The sequence below is a fragment of the Schistocerca gregaria genome, chromosome 1, assembly GCF_023897955.1.
Source record: "Schistocerca gregaria isolate iqSchGreg1 chromosome 1, iqSchGreg1.2, whole genome shotgun sequence".
In the NCBI taxonomy this organism is placed as follows: Eukaryota; Metazoa; Arthropoda; class Insecta; order Orthoptera; family Acrididae; genus Schistocerca; species Schistocerca gregaria.
Window position 1 is genome coordinate 1,124,694,067 of NC_064920.1, and position 23,776 is coordinate 1,124,717,842.

A 23,776-nucleotide genomic window follows, 5' to 3' on the forward strand; every position below is an offset into this window, starting at 1 on the left:
AAGTGACAAAGAGGAATAACATAACTGTCAGATGAATTATGCTGGTCCAAGTGATGGGACGGAAGAAGCAAGAGTTCTCAGGATTTTTAATCGTTCAGTGGCAAACAGAGTTTGCAGATACACAAAGTATTTACGGGACAGTGACAGCATCTCTTATGACTAGATATGTGCAGAACAACCCTATCGTGCTAATGTCACAATTTCTAAATTAGAATGCATTTGGCATGGCCAGAAGGGAATGGGGTCCAGGTTGATAAGATTATTAAAAGAGAACTCGAAAATGGTACTGGAAGATGGGAAGAAGATAGGTGCCAAAAGTCGCCTGACTAATGTTGAAATAGATAGAGTACAGAATTATTATGGCTCGGTCGTAAGAATAAATATTCGGAATTTAGAATACATGGAAAAAACTGTATGGGTATCTTTTTCTATAAGCTTTCCACAAGCGAAAATCCTCTTTACCTGAATGATACTGATAATTGGTGCAAGTACAGGAGAAGTGCAACGTACGACCACAAACATTCTTTACCTGCAGCTAAGTTAAACCTATATTTAGAGATCTTTGTAAAGAGAATTGAAGAAATACCTTTATGGGAAAACGCAAAATTTAAATTTAACTGTGAGTTCTGTCATTTGGACCCTGTTACCGAAAATTGTATTTGCTCAGATTACAACCCTAAAATTTGCTGTTGATCATGCTATTTTATGCTTCAGTGATGCCGTAACAAGAAAACTGCAGTAATATTGGGCTTAAAATGTAGTGGAAATACTGCAATACCCTTGGTGCAAATAGATAAAGAGAGAATCTGCAGCGCAGAAATTGCTAATTTAAAATACACTAAAGAAGCTAGACACAAAAGTAGAGGGACTAAGAGAAGAAAAGAAGATCAGTATCATTTAAATAATGCTCAGTATGGTGCAGTAAAATATTAATAGTAATCAATTCTCATCAATAACTGTAGTGTAACTGCAATATTAAACTTTAAATTGACTTTTCTGAAAACCATATTTTTTTTTTTACTTTCGGATATCATTAATTTCTAAATGAATTTGGTTAGAAATATGAAATTTGGTTAGTTTCTACTAAGGATGGTGATAATTTGCTACAAGTAAATTGAGAACCACCAACCCAACAGAAACGGTTTTATAGTAATTAATGTACATTAAAAACGGACATTTTTAGTGAAAGAAAAAAATTTCTTCAGATCCATAAGAGGTATTTTGTTAAATTTACTTGTAAATTCAGGCATGCATGTTGTACACATTCAGTAACAATTTCACTATTTTAACACTCATAGTTCTTTTGGAAAGTGTACCTATTCAAAGGGTAAAATAGCATTGGTAGAATAGGGACAAAAAATTGCCTTCTGTCTTCCGTTAACACCTTCGTATATACAGATTACGAGGGAAACCCATACTCTTAGTTTACAAAGTAGCATATCTGGTTGTGATCTTTAGTTCGGATACATTAAATTGTATATCAACATTTTTTCCTTGGCTGTAGGCAACACTGTCAGGTGACACAGGCAGGCAATTCATTGTCTGAGCAGTAAAGCAGAGTCTGACGAGCAGCAAGCACAGCACAGGAAGCTGTCCCTGCTCCTGCGCTTATAACTCGGCCATGTCGCGCACCAGACCAACAGCGGCCGCTCGCTTCTGCATGCAGTCGGCTTCGCTACCTCTCGCTGAACTCCCGCTCAGCCGCCAGCGCCTATTGTGTTCTTCGGCCGTTGCCCCAACTCTCTGCGTGTTCACTTCCTCGCGGTCAGACTGACCACGGATCCCGCCCCCCCCCCCCCTCCCCCCACCACCGTTGTCACTCAACTCGCCGACATTGGCTCCTTTAACAGCAGGCTGCTCGCTGCAGGGCAAAATTCCAGTAACTTAAGCGCTGACTGTTGAGAGTGGCGGATCTTGAACCGTGTTCGAAATCACGGCGCAGTAACTACAAACAAACAAAATATTCTACATCTACATCCATACTCCGCAAGCCACCTAACGGTGTGTGGCGGAGGGTACCTTGGGTACCTCTATTGGTTCTCCCTTCTATTCCAGTCTCGTATTGTTCGTGGAAAGAAGGATTACCGGTATGCCTCTGTGTGGGCTCCAATGTCTCTGATTTTATACTCATGGTCTCTTCCCGAGACATACGTAGCAGGGAGAAACATACTCCTTGACTCCTTGGTGAAGGTATGTTTTCGAAACATTGACAAAACTGAGCCTATCTCCTGCGGAGTCTTCCACTGGAGTTTATCTATCATCTCCGTAACGCTTTCGCGATTACTAAATGATCCTGTAACGAAGTGCGCTGCTCTCCGTTGGATCTTCTCTATCTCTTCTATCAACCCTATCTGGTACGGATCCCACACTGCTGAGCAGTATTCAAGCAGTGGGCGATCAATCGTACTGTAACCTACTTCCTCTGTTTTCGGATTGCATTTCCTTAGGATTCTTCCAATGAATCTCAGTCTGGCATCTGCTTTACCGACGATCAACTATATATGATCATTCCATTTTAAATCACTCCTAATGCGTACTTCTAGATAATTTATGGAATTAAGTGCTTCCAGTTGCTGACGTGCTATACTGTAGCTAAATGATATGGGATCTTTCTTTCTATGTATTCGCAGCACATTACACTTGTCTACATTGATATTAAATTGCCATTCCCTGCACCATGCGTCAATTCGCTGCAGATCCTCCTGCATTTCAGTTCATTTTTCCATTGTTACAACCTCTAGATATCCCACAGCATCATCCGCAAAAGGCCTCAGTGAACTTCCGATGTCATCCACAAGTTCATTTATGTACACTCCTGGAAATGCAAAAAAGAAAACATTGACACCGGTGTGTCAGACCCACCATACTTGCTCCGGACACTGCGAGAGGGCTGTACAAGCAATGATCACACGCACGGCACAGCGGACACACCAGGAATCGCGGTGTTGGCCGTCGAATGGCGCTAGCTGCGCAGCATTCGTGCACCGCCGCCGTCAGTGTCAGCCAGTTTGCCGTGGCATACGGAGCTCCATCGCAGTCTTTAACACTGGTAGCATGCCGCGACAGCGTGGACGTGAACCGTATGTGCAGTTGACGGACTTTGAGCGAGGGCGTATAGTGGGCATGCGGGAGGCCGGGTAGACGTACCGCCGAATTGCTCAACACGTGGGGCGTGAGGTCTCCACAGTACATCGATGTTGGCGCCAGTGGTCGGCGGAAGGTGCACGTGCCCGTCGACCTGGGACCGGACCGCAGCGACGCACGGATGCACGCCAAGACCGTAGGATCCTACGCAGTGCCGTAGGGGACCGCACCGACACTTCCCAGCAAATTAGGGACACTGTTGCTCCTGGGGTATCGGCGAGGACCATTCGCAACCGTCTCCATGAAGCTGGGCTACGGTCCCGCACACCGTTAGGCCTTTTTCCACTCACGCCCCAACATCGTGCAGCCCGCCTCCAGTGGTGTCGCGACAGGCGTGAATGGAGGGACGAATGGAGACGTGTCGTCTTCAGCGATGAGAGTCGGTTCTGCGTTGGTGCGAATGATGGTCGTATGCGTGTTTGGCGCCGTGCAGGTGAGCGCCACAATCAGGACTGCATACGACCGAGGCACACAGGGCCAACACCCGGCATCATGGTGTGGGGAGCGATCTCCTACACTGGCCGTACCCATCTGGTGCTCGTCGAGGGGACACTGAATAGTGCACGGTACATCCAAACCATCATCGAACCCATCGTTCTACCATTCCTAGACCGGCAAGGGAACTTGCTGTTCCAACAGGACAATGCACGTCCGCATGTATCCCGTGCCACCCAACGTGCTCTAGAAGGTGTAAGTCAACTACCTTGGCCCATTGAGCATGTTTGGGACTGGATGAAGCGTCGTCTCACGCGGTCTGCACGTCCAGCACGAACGCTGGTCCAACTGAGGCGCCAGGTGGAAATGGCATGGCAAGCCGTTCCACAGGACTACATCCATCATCTCTATGATCGTCTAAATGGGAGAATAGCAGCCTGCATTGCTGCGAAAGGTGGATATACACTGTACTAGTGCCGACATTGTGCATGCTCTGTTGCCTGTGTCTATGTGCCTGTGGTTCTGTCAGTGTGATCATGTGATGTATCTGACCCCAGGAATGTGTTCTTATTTCAATTTCCAGGAGTGTATATTTTGAAAAGCAACGGTCGTACGACACTCCCCTGCGGCACACCTGAAATCAGTCTTACATCGGAAGAGTTCTTTCCATTGAAAATGACATGCTGCGTTCTGTTATCTAGGAACTCTTCAATCCAATCACACAATTGGTCTGATAGTCCATATGCTCTTACTTTGTTCATTAAACGACTGTGTGGAGCTGTATCGAACGCCCTGCGGAAGTCAAGAAACACATCATCTACCTGTGAACCCGTGTCTATGATCCTCTGAGTCTCGTGGACGAATAGCGCGAGCTGGGTTTCACACGACCGTCTTTTTCGAAACCCATGTTGACTCCTACAGACTAGATTTCTAGTCTCCAGAAAAGTCATTATACTCGAACATAATATGTGTTCCAAAATTCTACAACTGATAGACGTTAGAGATATAGGTCTATCCTGCACATCTGTTCGACGTCCCTTCTTGAAAACGGAAATGACCTGTGCCCGTTTCCAATCCTTTGGAACGCTACGCTCTTCTGGAGACCTACGGTACACCGCTGCAAGAAAGGGGGCAAGTTCCTTCGCGTACTCTGCGTAAAATCGAACTGGTATCCCATCAGGTCCAGCGGCCTTTCCTCTTTTGAGCGATTTTAATTGTTTCTCTATCCCTCTGTTGTCTATTTTGATATCTACCATTTTGTCATCTGTACGACAATCTAGAGAAGGGACTACCGTGCAGTCTTCCTCTGTGAAACAGCTTTGGAAAAAGACATTTAGTATTCGGCCTTTAGTCTGTCATCCTCTGTTTCAGTACCACTTTGTTCACAGATTGTCAGGACATTTCGTTTTGGTCCACCTACCGCTTTGACGTAAGACCAAAATTTCTTAGGATTTTCTGCCAAGTCAGTACATAGAACTTTACTTTCGAATTCATTGAACGCCTGTCGCATAGCCCTCCTCACACTACATTTCGCTTCGCGTAATTTTTGTTTGTCTGTAAGGCTTTGGCTATGTTTATGTTTGCTGTGAAGTTCCCTTTGCTTCCACAGCAGTTTTCTAACTCGGTTGTTGTACCACGGTGGCTCTTTTCCATCTCTTACGGTCTTGCTTGGCACATACTCATCTAACGCATATTGTACGACGGTTTTGAACTTTGTCCACTGATCCTCAATACTATCTGTACTTGAGACAAAACGTTTGTGTTGGGCCGTCAGGTACTCTGTAATCTGCTTTTTGTCACTTTTGCTAAACAGAAAAATCTTCCTATCTTTTTTAATATTTCTATTTACGGCTGAATTACCTTCTTAAAAACGGGGATGACTTGTGCTCTGTTCCAATCCTTTGGAACGCTACGCTCTTCTAGAGACCTACGGTACACCGCTGCAAGAAGGGGGGCAAGTTCCTTCGCGTACTCTGTGTAAAATCGAACTGGTATATTAATTATATAAATTTATTTTCTCGAGATGAGACTTAAACGTTTAAGTCTGTCTCACTGCTTAAGGCACAGAGGACTTTTTTGCTGTGATCTGCCAGGTGTGGCACAGTCTGCGTGAAGGTGGCGTATTTTCAGCATTCAACTTTGTGCCAGTGACGGCTGAGACATTGCAGCTGGTGGAATGCACCGAGCCACGAAGCAAATCGCAGCTGTCACGTGAACCGCAGGTAACTGAATAGTAATTGCGTGTCGAATTCTGGAATTCCCCTTCAAGACCCATTTAAAGACGATCCATGGCGTGAAAATTGATCAGGTTTGCTTTTATTTCACAGCTACCGACAAATAAAAGCATTGCTGTTAACAGCACCCAACACGCAGTCCGGCAGTTGCTCCATTTGAAAGAGAAAACCGGGACGAGGAAGCAGGTCTAAAGGCCCGCTCTGTAGTTTGAACAGTAAGTCAGCTACAGGCAAGAGTACATTGACTAGAGTCAAACAAGAACGTGGATTTTTGTTTTTCAGGAGTTTATAATTTCTAAACTCTTCCAGCGATCCAAACTGGGACCACTTGGCCAGCAATATCGAAAACCACAACCATTATCTTGTAACATAAATACATTTCGAGTAATAAGCCGGATACTGATTACAACGATTTTAAGAAAACTGATTTAGATACACACAAATTTGAAAAAAAAACCAGCAATATGGGATACAAAATCAGAGTAGCAAACAGTTGTATTTTCTTCTTATATTTAAGCAATTAATTAATAATAATGAAAATTTCGTTTGAAGTAACTGAAGCGGAAAAGCCGACACCAAGTAAACTCTGGTGTAATTCTAGTGCAGACTGATATGTAACACATGTGGTAGCGATAAGTTTTAATACAGCACACGCTCATTGAAAACTCTGCGCGTGACAGGCGAGAGATTACATACAAAATTTACCTGTGAATAATAATTAAACTGGCGTTTTTTGCGAAATGTTAAGAGGAATCAAAGCGTGTGCATGATTTGTGTTGTATATTTAGATGTATGGTTTTAGTCATGTATTTCTTGTGGTTTGCAGCTAGAAATTGCCGGTTTTGTGAGGCCCGCGACCGTATTGGTCTCGAGCAATCTGTTCTGTACAGTCAACGAGGTAAAACATCTCTTAGTGAAAAAATTGTAGATGTGCAACCTATCAGTCGCTTCTAAGTGTATTTAATGTTTCTCGAGCGACAGGTTTAGGGGCTGTAAAATTTCGTAGTGTGATGGCGGACTTAAAGTTTTCTACTGCAGATTTTTCCAACTCATCCCTATGAACTGATTCAACACTTAATATGTTCTTGCACGATTTCGAAGATTTCTAATAATAATTTTCCGTTGTGGTTTCAACAGACATCACAGAACATGTGGGTGGAAATAACTTATTATTCACACGAAATGTTGTGCAATAATACTTAAATGTGGATTAAAAGGAATATATATATATATATATATATATATATATATATATATATATATATATATAATGTGTGTGTGTGTGTGTGTGTGTGTGTGTGTGTGTGTGTGTGTGTCACTGCAATTATAGCAAGTACAGGCAAGTGAAGTAAATAAATTCAGTGAACTGCAGCCGCACTGCAGTGAGGACGTTTATACTCCGCTAGCCATATTTTGCCTTCTGTTAAGCAGCTTCCTAAAGCATCTGAACAGTAAATGGCCAAAGTAGCAAAGCAGAACTATATACTTATATGAATATGGTGTCTGTTCTTTCGGACATATCCATATAAGTGTACAGTTCTGGCAATACCGGCCATGTTCTTCTTCTGTGCGGATGCACACATATTATCCGAACTCTTACGGGACTTGGTAAGAATCTCTTCCACGAGTAACGAGGGTGTTGGATAGGGACACTACGAATGTAGTGTGTGAACATGTAAGGTGAGAATGTGGGTCTCGCGGGAGGAAGCGTGCACAAGATAGTCCCTGCAGTCGCAATATCCTCTGTGCCCCCGGAGGCTAACATGGATAGAGCGTCTCCCATGTAAGCAGGAGATCCTGTGTTCGAGTCCCGGTCGGGGCACACATTTTCACTTGTCCCCGTTGATATATATCAACGCACGCCAGCAGCTGAAAGTATTAATATATAATTCTAATGTCGTTCTAGACGGCTGCAGGTCATCAATGGTGTCTGTTCTTTCGGGCACGTCCGAAGTCAGATTAGCTGTTGGGAACCTGTGAAGCGTCTTCCACGCTAGTAAAGCATTATTAGAGTTCAATCATTTATGCACACTGTTTACAATTCATCGTCCTTCCGCACCAGCCTCATTCAGGTGCGTGTTGGATCCTAGCTGATGTCTGTCGAGAGCTCAAATCGGGCATACGCAGGCAAGATGTTAGCAAACCTCGGGCCAGGATAGAATGCCGCCGAGCAGGAGTGGTTGTTGTCCAATGGGAAGTGGTTTCATGCTGGCTGCTGCAATATCCTTCGCCCCACTCCAAATTCTATGATGACCGTGCGTGACCCATCAGCAGTGTACCTGGCGTCCGTACTGTGTAGTCGGTTGATCTCCTCCCTGCTGGCTTGGTAGGTTTCAGTACCTCAGAGGTGCCTTGATGTTGAGGAGGAATGTGAACCCCAAAGGGCCCTGTTGCCGGCGTCCACGTTGAAGTTCTGTGCCGGCAGCACCCTGAGATATGGTGTTGTCAGAAGACAGTAAGTTTTCCATCAGTAGATGATAGTTGGCGAGCAGCAGCAAGTTGATCAGGTGACCATCATCTTGAGTACATTTTCAGTTAGTGCTGTAGCACCTGGGATATAGATTCACAACAGTATCATAACCATGGAATCAAGTGCTATCACTGTGAATGCCATCGATCGCAACACGTCATGAAAACTTGAACGCTGGAGAATATAAAGGGGGGCAGTGTGAGACTATGAAGCGGTTTGTAATGACCGCAAGTTAGATTAGATTTAGATTAGTTTTTCGTTCTATAGATCCGTGCTGAGATCATCATCGTGGATGTGGAACATGTCAATTTTTTTAAGCTGAACTAACAATACTAATAGTATAAGTATATACAATACATCATTTGTTTCTATTAAAAAATTCGTCAATGGAGTAGAAGGAGTTGGCCACTAGTGAGTCTTTCAGGCTCCTTTTAAACTGATCTTTATTTATAACAAATTTTTTTTGTTTGCTGGAAAATTATTGAAGATGAGTGTTCCTGAGTAGTGGACCCCTTTTTGAACTAAAGTAAGTGCTTTTAAGTCCTTGTGCAGATCATTTTTGTTCATGGTATTGTATGTATGAACTGACCTGTTTGTTGGAAAAAGAGATGTATTATTTAGGACAAATTTCAGTAAGGAGTAAATATACTGAGAGGCAGTAGTTAGTATACTCAGTTCTTTTAAGAGGTTTCTACAGGACATCCGTGAATTTACTCAACATATAAAACGTATTACACGCTTTTGTACTCTGAAAACTTTTGTTTGACTTGAAGAGTTACCCCAAAATATGATAACATATGACATTATGTAATGAAAGTAGGCAAAGTATGCAAGCTTTTTCATTTTTATGTCGCCTATGTCTGCTAACACTCGAATTGCAAATACAGATTTGTTAAGGCGTTTCTGCAGTTCTGTGGTGTGCTCCTCCCAACTGATTTTTTTATCAAGTTGTAATCCCAGGAATTTAAGACTGTCAACCTCTTCTATCTGCTCTTCTTCATACTTTATGCATATGCTGGGTGGAAACGTTTTACATATTCTGAATTGCATATAGTGAGTCTTTTCGAAGTTTAATGTCTGTGAGTTGGCTTTAAACCATTTATTAATATCCATGAAAATAACATTAGCAGATCTTTCTAAAACTACATTCGACATACTATTTATTTCAATACTTGTGTCATCTGCAAAAACAAAACAAACTGTGCTTCTGGCAGTGTAACTGACGAGAGATCATTAATGTGCGCAAGAAAAAGCACAGTGTCCACCTATTCTGCTGTCTTCAGGCTGTTAATCCTCACCTATGTGTAAAAAGTGCCAACCACTAATAACATTGGCTTGTACCATTTCACTGTTGTTTTAGAGCTGTGAGCCCTTACCTATTCCTTCATTATTGCTTTAGTTAATACTGTGATGGTTTGTGTTGTCATATGTCCAGCTGAGTAGCAGTGATGCAAAATAAAAAGCAAGCTAGGTGAAAAATAGTATGTGCAAAAAATGCTCCAGATTCCGAGCTAGCAGCTCAATCACACAATGGCAGTTGTCTGTGAAATAATTGGGGACTGAATAGATGTTAGTAGGGATCTGATACAACTCCACTGTTTAGTGCTCTGAATGGGTCACTATGTTGTGGTAACACTTGTATCCAGCAATAGAATGATACCATGTCAGCTCATATAATACAGGTTTATTTTACCATTGTTTAAGGGGGGTAGTACGCCAAACAGGCCAATTAGGAGCAGGAGAGGTCATGCTGACAAAGTTTTATGAATTTATTTGTTAAAGTATAGACAGTAGAAATTAAAAGGACCTGTGATGACTCTCCTGTTCCAAGTCGACCCGTTTGACGTCCTATCCCCCATCAATTAAACTAAGATTCAACTGTGATTTTGCTCATACATGATTACCATCACAATATAAAGACAGTTTTTCTCCACATGTATACAAAGTATGCTACACTTCTGCTCTTGCCGGCCGCGGTGGTCTCGCGGTTCTAGGCGCGCAGTCCGGAACCGTGCAACTGCTACGGTCGCAGGTTCCAATCCTGTCTCGGGCATGGATGTGTGTGATGTCCTTAAGTTAGTTAGGTTTAAGTAGTTCTAAGTTCTAGGGAACTGATGACCACAGCTGAGTCCCATAGTGCTCAAAGCCACTGAACCCTCTGCTCTTCTTACGAGGGTTAACTGCTCTATCAGTTCCTCCCTACATCCTGTTTTGTAAGAGATAGAGCATCTTATACCATGTATTGCGAGCTAACAAACACGCTTCTCTAGCTTCCTTTGGTTTTCTGTCACAGCCTTCTTTCAGCTGAATGCCTATTCTCACCTGGTGTACGGTAACGTAATGTGTTGAGGGCCTGACTCACTCGTGACTTACTGCCACACTTCCTACTGGTTCCTATGTCTCTGGCATGTCTTGATTTTGCCGTTTTTCCTAATTTCTTACCGTTTAGTGTTCTGTGAAATAGCAGTTTAAATGTGACTTATCCGGGACGTGAGTACTTTCCTGGGGAAGACCTCAAACACAGCCAACCGATTCGGCTCGTATTTGGCAGATCGCTTGTGTACAACCTAAAACGAAGGAATCTAAGATATTTTGGGTCAATACCCCCGCGTTTATGAGAAAATCGCCCCTAAAGGTTATGACGAGCAATCGACTCAAAATTGGCGGTATCGATAGATAATTGTAAATAGAGCATTTTTCATCATCAGGTATGGGGTCCGAAAACGCGTACTTTTCCAGAAATCGAGGTAAGAAACTTTTACAACTGCCGTTTCTGTACCCACATGGTAAACTCTTTTCGCCGACAGCACCGATAATAGCCGTTACGGTAGCTCAGCGTGTTCGGTCAGAGGGTTAGCTGCCCTCTGTAATAAAAAACTGAGTTAACGGGTCAACAGTGAACTTGAACGGGTGTCATCTGACATCCGAACAAATGAATCGAACAAAAGGAGAAAAAAATAGCGCAACTGCTAAGGTAACGGTCTGGGATTCGGAGAACACGATTTGAATCTCGAAGATACCTAGCGGATGTTCTTCTTTTCGTTTATATTTTTCCATATCCCAATTGATAGGGCTAGGAGGTTTAATAAGGTAAGTAAATCAATAAAGAACGATAATATTAAGGTAGGCAAATAAATTTCTCAAACGCCGAGAAACAGAACTGCCCGCTTCCAGTAGCGTCGATAATGCATCTGTTTTGCAACACTTTTACAAACCAAAACACAGCGTCGGTAACTTCCCGCTTGCCATCGTCTGTGACAGGCTCCCAAGTATATATTAGAGCGTCCATTATTCAGATTATGCCCCTGAAAGATATGACACAACCAACAATAACTAGTTGCTACGGCATAAACAGACAAGCTAATTACTACAAACTACATACAGTACTCGTCATATGTTACTTACGGAAGAACACTGTACTCGTTCACAAAACGTACTTTGCGCGACCGCTACGGTCGCAGGTTCGAATCCTGCCTCGGGCATGGATGTGTGTTATGTCCTTAAGTTATTTAGGTTTAAGTAGTTCTAAGTTCTAGGGGACTGATGACCACAGATGTTAAGTCCCATAGTGCTCAGAGCCATTTGAACCAACCACAAAACGTATTTCATTCGGTGCATTAACGATGGAAAGATCACTACATGTATCCGCGAGGTTCGCGGCAGCCTAATGACGGAAAACAGTTCTTTCCGATTGACTTCTATTAGGCTCATGCTGGGCACCTTCACTCTTCCAGGTGCACAACTATGATATGACGAAGAGGCAACCGGGACAACATAACTCACCCCGCGTACATTCCGTCCCGTGCTTCGCTGTAAACAAGCGTCGAGCGGTTGGACGTGTGTGATCCCTCGTGACGAAATCGCAACACTCTTTACTCGGAGTTGTTTTCATGCGACAAGGCTTAAAAGTTTAATACTTTAGTAACTCACTTCGTTTGGGAAATTAGTTTGCCTACCTTATTATTATCATTCCTTATTGATTTACTTACCTTATTGAGACTCCTATCCTTATCAATTGAGGTATGGAGAATACAAACGAAAAGAATAACATCCGCTAATTTTCTTCGAGATTGCAACCCGGGTTTTCCGATTCCCATCCAGTTACCTTGGCCGCTGCGTTACCAGCACTGTGGGCGGAAAACGTTTAACATGTAGATACAGAAGCAGCATTTGTAAAAGTTTCTTTCCTCGATTTCTCGAAACGTTTGTGTTTGCGGACCCCATACCTATTTACAATTATCTATAGATCCCTTCAATTTTGAGTCGATTGCTCGTCATAACCTTTAGGGGCGATTTTCTCAAAATTGCGGGGGTGTTGATCCAAAATATCTTAGTCCTTCGTTTTAGAATGTACACGAGCGAACTGCCAAATCTGAGCCGAATCGGTTGGCCGCGCCTGAGGGCTTCCCCTTGTTAGAAGCACTCGCTCTGCACTACCCGTGACGGGCTGCGCTGGTACCCTGGGCTGCCGTCAGGTGGCGCTGTGGACGGTGTGCGGCCTGCACTGCGACCGGTACTGCGCGATCGCGGCGCCGCTGCACTACGGCGCGCTGGTGAGCGCGCGGCGCGTCGCGGCCGGGCTGGCGGCGGCGTGGGCGGCCTCGCTGGCGCTGGCGCTGCCGCCGCTGTTCCTGGCGGCGCCCGCCTACCGCTACAGCGCCGCGCAGGCCGGCTGCGCGCCCGACGGCGCCGCCGCCCTCTGGTACTCGGCGGCCTACGCCGTGCTCGCCCTGCTGCTGCCCACCGGCGTCATCCTCGCCTGCAACGTCAAGGTATGACGCACGCCAGTGTAGTGTAACGACGCGTAAGACTCAATGATTCTTCAAAAACTTCCTGGCAGATTAAAACTGTGTGCCGGACAGAGACTCGAACTCGGGACCTATGCCTTTCGCGGGCAGGTGGTCTGCAAGCTGTGAGAATCGGGCGTGAGGCGTGCTTCGGTAGCTCAGGTGGTAGAGCACTTGCCCGTGAAAGGCAAAGGTCCCAAGTTCGAGTCTCGGTCGGGCACACAGTTTTAATCTGCCAGGAAGTTCCATATCAGCGCACACTGCGCTGCAGAGTGAAACTCTGATTATGGAAAAATATGTAATTGTTTAGTGTAATGATGTCATAGAATGTTTATTTCACGTTGTATTTTGGTCAGTTCTGTTTCGTCGAATCTGATGTTCACATCTGAATGTAGCAGATACGAAGACAATAAAACAGTGTATGCCGTAAAGCTTAAATACGTGTTTGACAATTATTTCTGAAGAGTTATATTGAGGAAGAATTATTACTGAATTTTTCCAAGATATTAATTTTAAGAAGAATTGGATTTCGATGTTTTGAATCTTAAAGGTTTTACAGTCTCATTTTAATAAGGAGAAAAAAATAAGATAACTTGCAATAACATAATTTCCTAGAAGAAACAAACGACATCTAAATTTCAAAAGGTTGCGCAAACCAGTTGGGCTGAGTGACGTAATTTTGCACAAACGACTCAACTGAAGGTGTTTTAATTACAGTTTCGTTCAAGAATCTTTTATAGAGAACTTTAAAAGATTTAAATAATCTTTTTGAAGTGTTTTGTAAATGACATAGGTGACGAAGTTTGCGCATTGTCATATTCAAACAAAAATCATTCATTCTAGAATGAAATTTTCGCTCTGCAGCGGAGCGTGCGCTCATATGAAACTTCCTGGCAGATTAAAACTGTGTGCCGGAGCGAGGCTCGAGCTCGGGACCTTTGCCTTTCGCGGGCAAGTGCTCTACCAACTGAGCTACCCAAGCACGTTTCACGCACGTTCCTCACAGCTTTACTTCTGCCAGTACCTCGCCTCCTACCTCCCAAACTTTACAGAAGCTCTCCTGCGAACCTTGTAGAGTGACAATTTCATTCTAGAAACATCCCCCAGACTGTGGCTAACCCATGTATCCGCAGTATCCTTTCTTTGAGGAATGGTAGTTCTGCAAGGTACGCAGGAGAGCTTCTGTAAAGTTTGGAAGGTAGGAGGCGAGCTACTGCCGGAAGTAAAGCTGTGAGGACGGGGCGTGAGTTGTGTTTGGGTGGCTCAGTTGGCAGAGCACTTGCACGCGAAAGGCAAATGTCCCGAGTTCGAGTCTCGGTCCGGTACGTAGTTTTAATCTGCCAGGAAGTTTCATATCAGCGCACACTTCGCTGTACACTGAAAATGTTATTCTAGAATCAATGATTTTTGTTTGAATATGACCATGTGCAGACTTCGTCACCTACGTCGTTTACAAAACACTTCAAAAAAAATTATTTAAATTATTTTAAAGTTCTCTATAAAAGTTTCTTGAATGAAACTGTAATTAAAACACCTTCAGTTGAGTCGTTTGTGGAAAATGTATTAGTCCAACCGGTTTGCGCAAACTTTTGAAATTTAGATGTCGTTTGTTTCTTCTAGGAAATTACATTCTTACCAGTTATCTTATTTTTCCCCATATTAAAATCGGACTGTAAAACCTTAAGATTCAAAACATCGAAATCAAACTCTTCTGAAAATTAGTATCTTGGAAAAATTCAGTAATAATTCTTCCTCAGTATAAGTCTTCATAAATAATTTTCGAACACGTATTTAAGCTTAGGAGCATACACTGTTTTATTGTCTTCGTATATGCTACATTCAGATGTGAACATCAGACTCGACACCCCTATGGCGTAAGCGATGAAGCGGAGCTGAAATGGAAGAGGCATGCGGCACATAGCGATGGTAATAATTTATTTTTCCCAGTACACTCAGGTTTAATTATGAATAGGAAAATAGGAATGCGGGTAAGCTACTACAAACAGCATAGTGAACGCATTATTGTGGCCAAGATAGATACGAAGCCCACACCTACTACAGTAGTACAAGTTTATATGCCAACTAGCTCTGCAGATGATGAAGAAATTGAAGAAATGTACGATGAAATAAAAGAAATTATTCAGATAGTGAAGGGAGACGAAAATTTAATAGTAATGGGTGACTGGAATTCGAGTGTAGGAAAAGGGAGAGAAGGAAACATAGTAGGTGAATATGGATTGGGGCTAAGAAATGAAAGAGGAAGCCGCCTAGTAGAATTTTGTACAGAGCACAACTTAGTCATAGGTAACACTTGGTTTAAGAATCATGAAAGAAGGTTGTATACGTGGAAGAACCCTGGAGATACTAAAAGGTATCAGATAGATTATATAATGGTAAGACAGAGATTTAGAAACCAGGTTTTAAATTGTAAGACATTTCCAGGGGCAGATGTGGACTCTGACCACAATCTATTGGTTATGACCTGTAGATTAAAACTGAAGAAACTGCAAAAATGTGGGAAATTAAGGAGATGGGACCTGGATAAACTGAAAGAACCAGAGGTTGTACAGAGTTTCAGGGAGAGCATAAGGGAACAACTGACAGGAATAGGGGAAAGAAATACAGTAGAAGAAGAATGGGTAGCTCTGAGGGATGAAGTAGTGAAGGCAGCAGAGGATAAAGTAGGTAAAAAGACGAGGGCTGCTAGAAATCCTTGGGTAACAGAAGAAATATTGAATTTAATTGATGAAAGGAGAAAATATAAAAATGCAGTAAATGAAGCAGGCAAAAAGGAATACAAACGTCTCAAAAATGAGATCGAGAGGAAGTGCAAAATGGCTAAACAGGGATGGCTAGAGGATAAATGTAAGGATGTAGAGGCTTATCTCACTAGGGGTAAGATAGATACTGCCTACAGGAAAATTAAAGAGACCTTTGGAGAGAAGAGAACCACGTGTATGAATATCAAGAGCTCAGATGGCAACCCAGTTCTAAGCAAAGAAGGGAAGGCAGAAAGGTGGAAGGAGTATATAGAAGGTTTATACAAGGGTGATGTACTTGAGGACAATATTATGGAAATGGAAGAGGATGTAGATGAAGACGAAATGGGTGATACGATATTGCGTGAAGAGTTTGACAGAGCACTGAAAGACCTGAGTCGGAACAAGGCCCCCGGAGTAGACAACATTCCATTAGAACTACTGACGGCCTTGGGAGAGCCAGTCATGACAAAACTCTACCAGCTGGTGAGCAAGATGTATGAAACAGGCCAAATACCCTCAGACTTCAAGAAGAATATAATAATTCCAATCCCAAAGAAAGCAGGTGCTGACAGATGTGAAAATTACCGAACTATCAGTTTAATAAGTCACAGCTGCAAAATACTAACGCGAATTCTTTACAGACGAATGGAAAAACTGATAGATGCGGACCTCGGGGAGGATCAGTTTGGATTCCGTCGAAATGTTGGAACACGTGAGGCAATACTGACCTTACGACTTATCTTAGAAGAAAGATTAAGAAAAGGCAAACCTACGTTTCTAGCATTTGTAGACTTAGAGAAAGCTTTTGACAATGTTGACTGGAATACTCTTTTTCAAATTCTAAAGGTGGCAGGGGTAAAATACAGGGAGCGAAAGGCTATTTACAATTTGTACAGAAAGCAGATGGCAGTTTCAAGAGTTGAGGGGTATGAAAGGGAAGCATTGGTTGGGAAGGGAGTGAGACAGGGTTGTAGCCTCTCCCCGATGTTATTCAATCTGTATATTGAGCAAGCAGTAAAGGAAACAAAAGAAAAAATTGGAGTAGGTATTAAAATTCATGGAGACGAAGTAAAAACTTTGAGGTTCGCCGATGACATTCTAATTCTGTCACAGACGGCAAAGGACTTGGAAGAGCAGTTGAACGGAATGGACAGTGTCTTGAAAGGAGGATATAAGATGAACATTAACAAAAGCAAAACGAGGATAATGGAATGTAGTCCAATTAAATCGGGTGATGCTGAGGGAATTAGATTAGGAAATGAGACACTTAAAGTAGTAAAGGAGTTTTGCTATTTGGGAGCAAAATAACTGATGATGGTCGAAGTAGAGAGGATATAAAATGTAGACTGGCAATGGCAAGGAAAGCGTTTCTGAAGAAGAGAAATTTGTTAACATCGAATATAGATTTAAGTGTCAGGAAGTCATTTCTGAAAATTTTTGTTTGGAGTGTAGCCATGTATGGAAGTGAAACATGGACGATAACTAGTTTGGACAAGAAGAGAATAGAAGCTTTCGAAATGTGGTGCTACAGAAGAATACTGAAGATAAGGTGGATAGATCACGTAACTAATGAGGAGGTATTGAATAGGATTGGGGAGAAGAGAAGTTTGTGGCACAACTTGACTAGAAGAAGGGATCGGTTGGTAGGACATGTTTTGAGGCATCAAGGGATCACAAATTTAGCATTGGAGGGCAGTGTGGAGGGTAAAAATCGTAGAGGGAGACCGAGAGATGAGTACACTAAGCAGATTCAGAAGGATGTAGGTTGCAGTAGGTACTGGGAGATGAAGAAGCTTGCACAGGATAGAGTAGCATGGAGAGCTGCATCAAACCAGTCTCAGGACTGAAGACCACAACAACAACATGCTACATTCAGATGTGAACATCAGACTCGACAAAACAGAACTGAACAAAATACAACATGAACTAAACATTCTGTGACGTCATTACAATGGAAAATTACAAATTTTTATTTATTTGACTGTTGGAGGTTGGACGCACCAACACGGTCACAGGATCTTCTGCTGCACTTTGGCCGTTGACCCGCAACGTCTAGTGGCCAGCAATTTTCTTTCTGGTTCCGGCAGAGAAGATGCTGTTTCCGCGAGTTGCGCTGCTCTCTCCAAACATGAAACGTACAAAACAAAAAAAAACAAAAACTTTAAATATTTTACAAATATAACGAAATATTACAAATACATAAACAAAACACTAAATTCCATTTATATTTACGTGCAAACTGAGGTGATCTTTGTGGATGGGTGACGCTTTAATTTCGCTTCCCATTACACCAACTCACTACTCTGTAATAAATATTTTGTGGACCTTGAGATAGGCAACCCAACTTACGTAATCAGCGAGGTAGTGTATCATGTAAGTTGGGTTGCCCATCTTAAGGGGCGTGGAACATGCTCTAAGAAAAAAAAGAAGCCGCATCACGAAAGAATTACCCGAATGGGACGGAAATCGGTAGTTGTCGCATAAATATACAGACAAATAAATGATTACAATATCAGAAAAAAGGGATAGTTTATTCATAAGAAAGAGCTTCACAAATTAAGCTGATCAGTAGCACGTTGGCCCACATCTAGTCCTCATGCAAGCAGTTATTACTCTTGGCATTGATTTACATACACTACTGGCCATTAAAATTGCTACACCACGAAGATGACGTGCTACAGACGCGAAATTTAACCGACAGGAAGAAGATTCTGTGATATGCAAATGATTAGCTTTTCAAAGCATTCACACAAGGTTGGCGCCGGTGGCGACACCTACAACATGCTGGCACGAGGAAAGATTCCAACCGATTTCTCATACACAAACAGCAGTTGACCGGCGTTGCCTGGTGAAACGGTGTTGTGATGCCTCGTGTAAGGAGGAGAAATCCGTACCATCACGTCACCGACTTTGATAAAGGTAGGATTGTAGCCTCTCGCGAGTGCGGTTTATCGTATCGCTACATTGCTGCTCGCGTTGGTCGAGATCCAATGACTGTTAGCAGAATGTGGAACCGGTGGGTTCAGGAAGGTAATACGAAACGCCATGCTGGACCCCAAAGGCCTCGTATCACTAGCAGTCGAGATGACAGGCATCTTATCCGCATGGCTGTAACGGATCGTGCAGCCACGTCTCGGTCCCTGAGTCAACAATGGGTGACGTTTGCAAGACAACAACCGTGTGCACGAACAGATCGACGACGTTTGCAGCAGTATGGACTATCAGCTCGGAGACAATGGCTGCGTTTACTCTTGACGCTGCATCACAGACAGGACCGCCTGCGATGGTGTACTCAACGACGAACCTGGGTGCACGAATAGCAAAACGCCATTTTTCGGATGAATCCAGGTTCTGTTTATACCATCATGATGGTCGCATCCGTGTTTGGTGACATCGCGATGAGCGCACACTGGAAGCATGTATTTGTCATCGCCATACTGGTGTATCACCCGGCGTGATGGTATGGGGTGCCATTGGTTACACGTCTCGGTCACCTCTTCTTCGCATTGGTGACACTTTGAGCAGTGGACGTTACATTTCAAATGTGTTATCACCCGTGACTCTACCCTTCATTCGATCCCTGCGAAACCCTACATTCCAGCAGGATAATGCACGACCGCATGTTGCAGGCCTTGTACGGCCATTTCTGTATACAGAAAATGTTCCACTGCCGCCCTGGCCAGCACATTCTCCAGATCTCTCACCAATTGAAAACGTCTGGTCAATGGTGGCCAAGCAACTGGCTCGTCACAATACGCCAGTCACTACTCTTGATGAACTGTGGCATCGAGTTCAAGCTGCATGGGCAGCTGTACCTGTACACGCCATCCAAGCTTTGTTTGACTCAATGCCCAGGCGTATCAAGGCCTTTATTACGGCCAGAGGTGGTTGTTCTGGGTACTGATTTCTCTGGATCTATGCACCCAAATTGCATGAAAATGTAATCACATGATGTCCTTAGGTTAGTTAGGTTTAAGTAGTTCTAAGTTCTAGGGGACTGATAACCATAGATGTTACGTCCCATAGTGCTCAGAGCCATTTGAACAATTTGTAATCACATGTCAGTTCTAGTATAATATATTTGTCCAATGAATACCCATTTGTCATATGCATTTCTTCTTGGTGTAGTAATTTTAATGGACAGTAGTGTAGGTGTTGGATGGATGCTGAAGGATATGGTGCCAAATTTTGTCCAAGTGCCGCGTTACATCGTCAAAATCCCTAGCTGGTTGCTGAGCCCTGCCCATAATGCTGCGCAGATCTCGGTTAACAAGGACGCCCGCGAGCTTTCTGGCCAAGAAAGTGTCTGGCAAGCTCGAAGACAAGCAGTAGAAATTCTCTGCGGAAGGACATTACCTTGCTGAAATGTAAGCCCAGGATGGCTTGCGATGAAGGGCAACAAAAAGAGCTGTAATATGTCCCCGACGTACCACTGTGCTGTAAGGGTGCTGCTAACAGCAGCCGAAGGATTCCTGCTAAGACAACTCGTGGTTGTCAGGCCATATGGCGGGTGAAGATCAGCTGGTCGGACGGTATCCCACCACGGTCCTGGTCGTCTCCAGACAAAGCTCGCTGGCCATCGGATCCAATTCAAAGCGGCACTCATCACTGAAGGCCATTCTACGCCAGTCGATAAGACTTCAGGTACCAATGAAGAGTGAAGACACGTCTGGAGACGCACCAGAGAGCCGTACGATACGTACCTTGACAATCGCTCCCCATGGAGGTCGAAAACCACGTGTGACTCTTCTTCTTCCGTATCCGGAAGCACCAATTATATCTTCCCTTCCCAGTAATTAGCAACGTAGTTAGCTTTGTCATTGACTTTCAAAATATCATCTTTAGTGTTTGTTATAGACATATCTGGGCAAATCAGTAGGTGGTCCAAGTCCTGTATTGCTCCGCATTCACTCCTATCGCTATCACTGTAACCCCATTTAAATAGATTTGATTTGCACCCAGTTACTCCAGTACGCAGCCGGTTTAATGACCTCCAAGTTGTAAAAGGTAGTTGGAATCCTGCAGATCCCTCCTCAAGTAGTTCCATTGTGGAGTGTGGCACCATTTCTTCCCAAAGAGACAGCCGCCTTGCGACGGGCTTGGCGGCGAGCTCTTCAGTAGTTTCAATGAAACTCCTGCGGGATTTCAGCCGGACACGTTGTTTTTGGTGCATATGCATCGGGTGTCGAGGATCATTCATTTGTTTTGATCTTTCGATCTCGGCGGCTACGTGTCTGCGAATAGTGGGTGGTGCTATAACTATGATGGGATAAATGATGTCTGTGGGAGTTGGTTTGAGGCATCCTGTGGCAATACGTACAGTTTCGTTTACGGCGACGTCAACTTGCTTAGTGTGAGCAGAGTTGCTCCAAACTGGCGCCGCAAATTCCGCTGCTGAGATACTCAGCACTAGACCCATGGTGCGCAAAACGTGTGGTTGAGCTCCCCACGATGAATCTGTTAGCTTCTGCAGTATTTTGTTCCTGGAACAGACCTTTTTTTTAGTGTTGTGACAGTGCTGCTTAAAAGTAAGTTCTCTGTCCAATGTTACTCCCAGGTATTTTGGGCTGTTTGTATGTTTCAGTTCTTCCCCTTACCACATGACTCGGAGTTTCCGTTTGGCTTGTTTGTTCCTAAGATGGAAGGCGGATACTTGAGATTTACTAGGGTTAGGTTTGAGATTATTGCCGTCGTAATAGGTAACAAGTTCTATTAAGGCTCCTGTGAGATTCTCCTTCACTTGTTCAAAGGTTTTATCCTGTATGGCCGCGGCTGCATCATCAGCATATATGAACATTCGTGTCTGGTGGCTGATGGGAAGATCATTGGTATAGATGTTAAATAGTATTGGAGCCAAGACACTACCCTGTGCAAGTCCATTTTTCTGTGTCCTCCATCGGCTGTTTTTAGATTGTAAGGTTACATAGTAGCGTCTGTTCTGTAGCATGCATTTCACAAACATAGAAAATGTGTAGTCCCTAGTGACATTATACACTTTCTGGGTAAGCAACTTATGGTTAACTGTGTCATATGCAGCACTGAGATCCAGGAATGCGACCCCAGTTACTTCTCCTCTCTGATAGCCGCCTTCGATGGACTGTGTGAGATTAAGGATTTGGCCACAGCATTATTTTCCTGGTCGAAATCCAGCTTGTTCGTTAATGAGGGCTTTGTCCACATAATCAGCTATGCGTTTGAGGATCATTCGCTCCAGCATTTTAAATAAATGACAAAACAGTGAGACAGGCCGAAAATTTTTAGCTTCAGCTGGGTCTTTCCCTAGTTTTAGTAACGCAATAACCCGAGCTTTCCTCCACAGTTTAGGAATTTGCATTGTTGTAATACAGTTATTCATTGGCTCAAGGACCCATGCTTGTACTCCCAGTCCAAAATGTTTAATTTGCTCATATCTCAGATCATCAAGGCCAGCGGCCTTATTGTTTTTCAAGTCGTTGATGCCATCTAGTAGCTCCTGAATGAAGAACGGGCGAGCTAGGAAGCTAATCTCTTCGTTCAGTTTTCTTTTAATTTTGCCATTCCTGATCTTCCTTTTAGTTTTTCCGTTCATGAGTAGTTGGTGAGTTATCTGATCAGGTGTAACTTCACTGTAATTTGTTTGTGGTTCTGTTGTGTCGTTGTTGAGACTTTTGACCAGTTTCCATGCCTTCCTACTGCTGTGCTTCATGTCCGTCGCCGGCCGCGGTGGTCGTGCGGTTCTGGCGCTGCAGTCCGGAACCGCGGGGTTGCTACGGTCGCAGGTTCGAATCCTGCCTCAGGCATGGGTGTGTGTGATGTCCTTAGGTTAGTTAGGTTTAAGTAGTTCTAAGTTCTAGGGGACTTATGACCTAAGATGTTGAATCCCATAGTGCTCAGAGCCATTTGAACCATTTTTTTTTTTTTTTTTTTTTTTCATGTCCGTCTCTTGTAGGAGTTTACACCACTTTTTCTTTCTCGCTTCGCAGATACCAGACATCAGTACTTCACCTGCCTGGATCGTTTCCTCTGAGAAGGGGTCCTTATTGTACAGTTCTTCATACTTTTTCAGAGCTTCCTTGCTGCTACCATTGAGTCCAACGATATACTGGACGCGGCACCCTCTAGGTATGCGCCGTCGAGAGATTTTCTTTACAAGGCCTATAAAAGTTTCATATGATTGTATCTCTGGTTTAATTTCCAATATCTCCTTATCAAGGTCCTCTGTGAAAAGTTCCCAATGAGCTTTCTTGAAACTGAAGCGTCTCTTGAAGGGCATTACATCTGATTTGATTACTGCAGTAATGCAGCAAGTTATTGCTCTGTGTTGCGATCTTGGAATTGGGTCCTCTATTTGCTTTACAGTTTGCAGGGATACCTTTTCGGAGACGAAGATGTTATCTGGATTATATCCTCGTTTCCATCTTCCGCTGTTAAATGATGCAGGCAACTTTGGGTCATGTATCAATTTCACTTTAGCCTGGTCTGCCCAGATCTCCAGCATTTCGCCATCGTTATTTGTCTCTTTATAACCCCATGCGAGACCGTGACAGTTAAAATCTCCTAGTACAACTTTAATGTTTTTTGAATGGAAATTTCCATGCTCCGTAAATTTGAACCTCGCACTGGGTGGTTTGTACACGGATGTTACAGTACATGAATGTAGCTCAGTAGTTAAAATTTCTTTATTTTCTTCGCAGGTCAGAGCACAGGAGCATATGTCTAAGTTCGGTTTCACAAATATAGCACTTCCGTACCTTTCGTGTGGTCTCTCAAGAACTAATTTCATGCGCTGTATTTTTGGTCTATGGCTAGTTGGTGCTCTGTGTGTTTCTTGTAACACTAAAACATCATAGTTGTTTCGTTTGCACATGTCAGATAATAAAATTTCTTTATTTACAGATATGCCTTCAATAGTGCAGGAATTTGTCAGTAGTGATGGTCTTGATAAAGGCCTTTTTTATTCTCTTC

General features: G+C 43.4%; 1 protein-coding gene across 1 annotated transcript in view; it reads left to right on the top strand.

Annotated features, from left to right (window-relative positions):
- Positions 1–23,776, top strand: part of LOC126292487 (uncharacterized) — a 460,325-nt gene that overhangs the window by 328,445 nt on the left and 108,104 nt on the right. Inside the window, exon 4 of the mRNA XM_049986256.1 lies at positions 12,759–13,055. Within this exon, the coding sequence (XP_049842213.1) occupies positions 12,759–13,055 (297 nt within the window). The remainder of the gene's footprint in view (positions 1–12,758; positions 13,056–23,776) is intronic.